General features: G+C 33.9%; 1 protein-coding gene across 3 annotated transcripts in view; it reads left to right on the top strand.

The window, feature by feature from the left end:
- The first annotated feature begins 3,036 nt into the window (after positions 1-3,036).
- LOC108112163 (broad-complex core protein isoforms 1/2/3/4/5) overlaps positions 3,037-8,118 on the top strand; it is a 52,906-nt gene continuing 47,824 nt past the window's right edge. For 2 of the 3 annotated variants that reach the window (XM_041819640.1, XM_017221912.2), the window contains exons 1-3: positions 3,039-3,738; positions 7,175-7,426; positions 7,489-7,653. In XM_041819640.1, the coding sequence (XP_041675574.1) occupies positions 7,277-7,426; positions 7,489-7,653 (315 nt within the window). In that variant the 5' untranslated portion in view covers positions 3,039-3,738; positions 7,175-7,276. Of the gene's footprint in view, positions 3,739-7,174; positions 7,427-7,488; positions 7,654-8,118 lie in introns of all 3 variants that reach the window. The other variant, XM_017221913.2, reaches the window with a different exon arrangement.

Below are 8,118 nucleotides of genomic sequence, written 5' to 3'. Positions count from 1 at the left end.
TTGTAGCTGCTGCTGTTATTGTAGTTGTTGCCTTTCCATGCCAAAAACAGAAGTTTTTCGGCATTTCGAGTGGGTTGCTGTATTGTATGCTCATTGGCAACTTTTTTTTTTTTGTATATTATTCGATTTTTGGGAGCCCAGTTTTGTGGATCATCGACTATGAAATCAGCGCTATTTATGTTTGTTTTTACGCTCCATTGATCTCTTTTTTATAACTCTAATTTTTCCCGAATGTGTTCCCAATGCTCGCAAATTGTTCAAAGGAAACATCCAAAATATGGATCACCACCTTTTAGTATTCATTTTTAGTAGTAAAATCTTCTTAATTCAAATTATTAGCTCTAATAATAATAACAAAATGAACGAAAGTGTTAAGTGAAGTTTTTTAAAATTTTTAAATATATTTTTACTCTAAAATTAAAAGTAATTTTTGGCCTAAAAACATTGTCTCCCCATTTGATTTAGAACCCCTGGCGCCACCTGTGGGCCACGCTTGTCCCATTTCGAAAATGCAAAGCAGAAGGGCAGAAAAGCTGACCTTAATATGCATTAATTGTTGCAGCAGAGCAATTCTAATGCTCTCACTCTCATTTTTCCGACTCTCTCTTTGTGTCTCACTCTCTTGCCCCATTCTCTCCTTCTCTTCAACCTTTCCCCCCTACTCTTTGTATTTTCCATTTACGTGCTTTATGCTTTTTTTTGGAGCAGCGCGCTGCTTCCATTTCCATTTCGATCCCAATTGCTGCTGTTGTTGTTGTTGCTGCTGTTGCTGCTGCTTTCGTTGGTGTGGGGGATCTTTTGTTTTGTTTGTTTGTCCTTCTCTAATTGTGGAATCATGTGCGTGTGCATGTGTATAGTGAGTAGTGTGTGTGTATGTTTAGAGATGGCACTGGAAATGGAATGGAATTTGAAATTGGGGGGAATGTTAAATCAATACTGATTAACTTTTGGGTTAGTTTTGGGGCTTGGATTAGGTTTATGCCTTAATAGGGAGAATTTAAGCCTTGCCTATAAAGTAATTATACTTTGGTTCAGAAATAAAGCTTAAAACACAAATTTTACACAAAATGAACGTCATTTCACAATGTTTTGTTATGCTTTATTCAATATTAAAACTATTTATTGTTATTGATTTGCTGTAACATAAATTTACTATTTTGAAGATAGATTTTTGAATCTTTTTTTTTGGAGTTTAGTAGTAGAAAAACTTCTTCAGTTACACCTTTTATTCCAGTTATATTATTTGAATCAACTTTTATATTTATTTTAACTTATAAGTTTCAGTGTCGCAACTTAAGTTTAAATGATTTAACCTCGTGACACGATAAAGTTCCGCCCGCCACTCAATCTGCGTTGCATGCAACTAAGTAAATACTTGTGCGATATATATGTACGACTATATACATATGTACATATGTTCCTATGTACATAAGGGGTTTATTTGACTGGAGTAGGGTGTGCGTTTGTGGGTTTTCCAAGGGGGTAGGGGCCCATGTGTGCCTATAATTATATGGTAAATATTGTATATGTATATGTAACCAACATACTTCGTGTGTGTAATTTTCATTTGAGTAAAATAGGTGAACATACACACGTCAATGGCTGGAACGACCTCGATGGCTTTCCACTTCCAAACCCCGTTTTCCGATCGATTTTTCCGCGCTGGAAAGTTTGTTAAATCACAGCCATTAATTTCCGACTCGATCATGCTACAATTATGTTTGTTTGTTGTTGGTTTTTTTTGTTTGTCTGTTTTTTGTTAGTATTTTTTTTTTGGTTTGTTTTTTATACCATAGCTTTGGAGTCTAGAACATGCAATTATTTTAATGTATTCGGCCTTGGGGCTCATGAATGTCAATTGGCACGTAAGTTCTCCATTAGCTATTAGCTTTTACCAACAGCTCCACGCATCCAAATGCAAATCTCTCTCTCTATATATCTATATATATATCTAAATATATATCTATATATATATCTTTATATATCTAACTTTATATATGCGTTGCAAATGAGTCGTTTTGTATGCTGAGTTCGTTGTTTTTTATGGTTTTTTATGGGGCCAGGTGACTCCCACCCACTCTGCACATTCAAACACACACACATATATATATATATAGTATAAACAAATTAAAAGGCAGCGGAAAAAGTGCAACTCATTTGAATGGTTTCGCCTTCATTATGCAAATTTTAGACAGTCCGCTTGTTGGTGGCGAATATTTATTTGCTCATTATAAATACATAAAGTTTTTGGCCATTTTAACGGTCATGACTTGCAAGCACACGAGCATTAAACGGTTTTCTAAATTTAATGTAACGATCGAGTTTCGAATTAGGAAGTGTGTTTGAATTTCCAAAAAGTAAGCGCCAAAGTATCGATAGGTGCGTATAAGACTATCGATAGTTTCATAGCAACTAGCTTTTGTTTGGAAGGTGATCTAACAGGGTGGCAGCCCTAATAAAATTAAAATTGTATCTTTAAATTAATTATTTAAAATTTTTATGATTTTTGTTAAATATAATCTATCATTGGGTAAGTATATAGTTAATTAAGTAAGAAAAGATTAATTCAATATATGTGTAAGAGAGATTTTAGGGACAGATTTGAAATCTATTACTAAACAAAAGTTATTGTTACCTTTTTTGTTACCGTTTTCTTGCTACTTTATGATTTAACCAAAACATTTCCTCAAATAGGGCAAAGAAAATTTAATACGTGGAAATATAATTTAAAACTACAATAAACTTTACTTGCTTTTTCAAATTTTAAGATTATTTTCCCGCCCAAAGCAAAGTCCATAGTGAAAAAAATCAATATACTAAATGCCAGCAGTACGAGCGAGATAACTATACAAAACAAGTGGCGAGGCAAAGAATAGCCGATAAGGTGATGCCACGTAGTTAAACATTATAAATATATTCAAGGAATTTAAAATATTTTGCCACTAAAGAAAACGTAAGAAGAATATAAAACAGTTTTTAAGTATATAAGCAAGCATTTGCATTACCTAAGCAAGTAATGAACCTACTGTGAATACCTTTTCCTACCTTTTAGCACCTTAAAACGATCTGGCAGCGCCACACGAAAATGGCGAACACGAGCACTCCGATGAACGACGAGCTGAAAAAATAATTATTATTTTAAATTCCGTTTTGCCAACGAAATTCGGTGCGTGCGCGAAAAAGAGTGCGGAAAAGCGCGGTTGGGAAATTTGTTAAGCAGCGTCAACATAATGCTACAATCAAAGTGCGCCGCCAATGAAAATGGTTAGCCAAATGGCAAAAAATATGTAGCGACAGCGTGCCCAGCCATAGAAAATCAAATAGAATAAAATTAAAGTTTTTGCTTTGCGAATTATGAAAAACCAATCGCAATGCGTGTGTGTGTGTACGTCGTGTGGTGCGTGCGCGCGTGTGTGTGCCAGCGAGTGTAGAAGTAGGAGGCGTAGCAAGAAATAAAAAATTAAAGCGAACCAACAAAATTTATTAAAAACGATAAAATAAAGTGAACAAACGAAAAAAGCAAACAAAAAAAAAAAGAAGAATACAAAAAAACAAGAAAAGCAGCAGCAAAAACAACACAAAACTGGCGGTAAATACGCATGCAGTACAAAAAACCAGCAAGAACAACAACAAAACGCAACGTAACGGGAACTCTTTGACGTATTTCCTCTATTATTATGCAAAAAGGCAGGCGGCAAATTGCAGCAGCAGCGAAAATCAAATATAAATAGCGAAAAGGTAACGACAGAGCCCCACAAAACTAAACTAAAAATAAGAGGCGAACATATTTGTTGTTTGCTGAGTGCAATAAAAAGGATGGCAAAGCAGAGGGGAGAGAATAAAATTTAAAAAAATTCAAAATACTGCAAACCTTTCAATTGGTTTCAATTGGCAAATGCAATTGTTCAGCATTACATTTGCATTACATCGCTCTCTGTCCCTCTCTCTTGCTCGCACTGCGCTCCGTTTGTTTCTTCCTCTCCCGCTCTCCTCGCCCCGTTTGCTTTGCAAAGTTTTGCGACGAACAAGAACAATAATAATCAAAACAAAAATGTTTAAAATCCATTTTCTTTCTGCCTCTCCTTCACCCACTCACTCATTTCGTAGCGCGCTGTCATTTGTCTTGCGCCTTTGCCTTCCCTTTCTTCTTTTCTGTCCCCTGGATTCTTCTTCTTGCCATTCCCCCGCCAAACAGCTGTCTCACTCGCTCGCTTGCACACCATCGAAAAAAGAAGAGACGCAACGAAAATGAAGTTGCCTTGCCTGGAATAAAACAGTGGGCACAAATATGTTGATCAGTGGGTAAATAAAGCACAGTGGAATCAGGTGTATTATCATTTTATTTTAACAAAATACAATTCACATAAAATATTTAGAAGGTTACCAAAAATTTAAATATTTGTTTCAAATCAATGGTAATAACTTCTATTTGATAATTGACTGTTTTCACTGTGTAATTACCTTATGCGTTTTATTTCTTGTTGAAAAAGCTATGTCACGCAAGCAATTACCGATTAGTTATAAATAAAGGGCACACTGTTGATCGGTTCAAAGATTTCTAAATTGCAAATTGGCTATAATATACATAAATTAAGTACTGTTCTAATTAAACCAATTGTTAAATAATATCAGTATAAATTAGACTTTTAAATTACATTTAAATTGATGTGGTGTTGTGGGAAAGATTTTAATTAAATCTAAAAAGCATCTAAAGCGTTAAAAAATCTACACCATCAGGGACTAATAAGCCTTTTTAATTCCAATGTAGGGTATAACAGCACGAAGTGCATAAAAGAAAATATTTAAGAGCAAAGAAAAGTGAAAAAGCTAAAGCACAAACATACAAAAACTACGAACACACATTATCCATTTGCCAAATAAACATGCAGAAAGGAAGAAGAGAAAGTGGGGGGTTGGGGCGGCAGTGTTGGGGAAAGAATGCAAAAGAAGAGGCTCCAAAAGGCGGCAAATCTGCTGCATGTGTGTGTGAAGATGGTAACAATTGAACGAATAATAGCAGATAAAAAACGTGGATTGGTCTACTAATGCAAGAAGAAGAATCGTAACAACGGGAACAAACGAGCCGCATAATGTGCGATTAATGATAAGCCTCTGTAGGCAAAATAAAGAGAGGGAGAGAGAGAGAGAACGGGAGAGACACACTGATTTTTGAGTGGGTGGCAACACCTATTCTTCCTCTTTCACTTCACACCTTTTTTCTTGCCGCCGTTTTGTTTTGATTGCGAATCTTCTTCAAAAATTTAAATGTAAATGTGTTTGTACAGTGGAGCATCTCTAAGTTGTAAATACAAAACTAAAGATATTTTTAGGAATTTAAAATTTCTCAATTTAAATAATACTAGTTTTTGACATATTAAAAATAATTTTTAAAATTTAAAATTAAAATAAAATTGCCTATTTTTTTTTTTTTTTTTAATTTTTAGTGTACAAAGAAAATATAAATTAAATTTTTTTAAATTATTTATAATTTTTAAACATTATCTTCCAAGAATTTCCACTGTACATTTGACTTAGCAATGCAAGAAAAAAATCCCTTGAAATTTTCCCTTATTGTTTGGCATAAAATTGTGGTTGCATTTTAACCTCCTCGTTGGAAGTTGCAAGCAAAAGTTGGTTTCACCTCACCTTCCTCCACCTCCTCCTTCTTCTCCTCTTCATCGTCCCATTGCCTCCCATTCTATTTGCACGGAAAGTTGCCTCTTCGAGCATCCTTTCAGCATTCCTATTATTCTTTTTTATATTCCTTTTTTTGACAATGCCCCAACTAGCAAAAACAACTTGCGGAGGCACCCAATACGTGCCATTGAAAACGAGAAAGGAAGTTTTGTGGAGAAAGAAGAAGTTTGGATACCCTTTCTATAAAGAGAAGGTAGAAGATTTGAATGAGACTAGAGGGAAAAACTGATATATTACGATTAGTATGCTTTTAACTTTAAAAATAAATATATTATGAATCAAGTAAATACAATTTTTTTAAATTAATTATCTAAATCAATGAAAATACTTTTTTTAATTAATAAGAACTACAAAGTTTTAGCTCATGTACTTTTATAAGAAAGGATAGTTGAAAATTGTTAAAACATTATTAGCTTAGCATTTAATAGCAGAAATACTCTTAAGATTCCGAGCTTAATCAACAAGTCAATAAAAGTCAATGGACATTTCATTGTTACTAACTTTTCTGACCATATTTAGTATACCCTTTAACAAGAGCAATGGCAAAAAAGAAGTTTCACTGAAAAACTGGTTTCAGTTTCGGTTTTCTTCCTTCGGGCCTGGCCCAACATTTTACATGAAAATGTGAAAAAAACAAAACCATTTCAGCAGTGCTAAAACCACGCGACATGACCAGCACTAAATAAAGTAAAAATAGTTGCCATTTCGATGGGCAATCATGGGTTAAGCTTTATGTAAAATGCTTGGGCTATCAAGGAAACGAAATATATTTAGAGAGGAAGTTTAACCACATTCTTAGAAGTTTTGATTAAAATTTGAAACCAAAAATGGTTATCAGAAAATATTTTTAGACTAAGGCGGCGATATTGCATGGGAAAAGGTTGTTAATTTAGGTTAAAATATGAGTTATAAAAGTGATTATAATGAAATTATATTTACAAAAAAGTAAGACAATAATCTTGGAGAATCATTCAACTTTCTAAAGGATAGAAATTTTAAAAGTTTGTAAGAAAAATCTTTAATAGAGGCGATTGTTCAAGAGAATTATGTGTAGTTTATCATATAAAATTTAGTGTAGCATACTTATAGACTGCTTTTTAGAAGATTTCAGGCGGGTATTGATTAGGCAATAAACACCTTAAACCTAAAGGATATCAGCAATTCGCATAGAACTTATCTAGCATCGTTATTTCTACCTGTCTTCGGCATAGTTTGGCTCACTCACCCACCTTGCCCTTCTGCTCCTGCAACTGGCCAGCTTCCCTATTCCCTGAAACTCGTTGCAAAGCTCTCTCAAACACAATGGCTTTGCAACTCCTTTTTATAGCATCTACAACATGTGGTTGGTGGGTGCAGTTGCATCTACAACGGCGATTCGCGAAGAACCCAAATCGGAGCATGCTACCTCACCTTTTGTATTGATTGATTTTCCCTACAAATAAATAGTATATAACTAAAGCTTTTCTTGCCTTTCCAGGAGGATAAAAGGACAAACACAACGTGTTAAACACGTGAGAAACGTATAAACAAAAACCGGAAATCAACAAGAAAGTTTGAGAGAAAAGAAAATCCCATTAAAATGGCAGCGGTACGAGGACATCAGTATTTCAGCCTTCGCTGGAATAACTATCAGAATACGATGACGTCAGTATTCCAACAGCTACGGGAGGATCTGTCCTTTGTGGACGTAACCCTGTCCTGTGAACATGGATCCTTAAAGGCGCATAAGGTGAGTGATTATTTATAATTAGATTATAAAGAATTCTTATCAGCTTTTAACTTACTTTTTAGGTTGTTCTCTCCGCCTGTTCGACGTATTTCCAAAAACTACTGCTGGAAAATCCATGCAAACATCCCACAATCATCCTGCCCGCCGATATTATCTTCACCGATCTAAAAACCATTATCGATTTTGTTTATCGCGGAGAAATCGATGTCACCGAATCGGAATTACAGGTGAGTTGGCATTGGGATGTTAAGTTAGCAATTAGTTATTAGTTTTTTTTTAAAAAAAATTTAAAAACTGTTTAATATAAAAATTTAAAAATATACTGTTTAAAATCAGAAAGATCAGATGATCATAAAGAGCAGATCTTTCAAGAATAGAAAAGCTTTGTAATTGCAATTCAAAAAGGATATAAAAAGTATATAGGTGATTTGATAGTACGATACAGTTATGATAAATCTGTTAGGATCAGTTTGCAAAATTGAAAAATTTTGTAATTATTATTTATTAAAAAACACAATAAAAGGATAATTCTTAGGGTTATAAGATATATATCCTGATATAACTTTAAAAAAAATATATGTTAATATTTGAACGAATGAATTTTACAGAGGACTTTAAGTAATTTAAGTTATAACCCAATAAAAAATATGTATTTTTACAATGTTAGATAAAGGTAACAGGAAGTTCAGTTT

The sequence above is a fragment of the Drosophila eugracilis genome, unplaced genomic scaffold (genome assembly GCF_018153835.1).
Source record: "Drosophila eugracilis isolate 14026-0451.02 unplaced genomic scaffold, ASM1815383v1 contig_90, whole genome shotgun sequence".
Classification (NCBI taxonomy): Eukaryota; Metazoa; Arthropoda; class Insecta; order Diptera; family Drosophilidae; genus Drosophila; species Drosophila eugracilis.
This window is presented reverse-complemented; position numbering and strand designations above follow the sequence as displayed.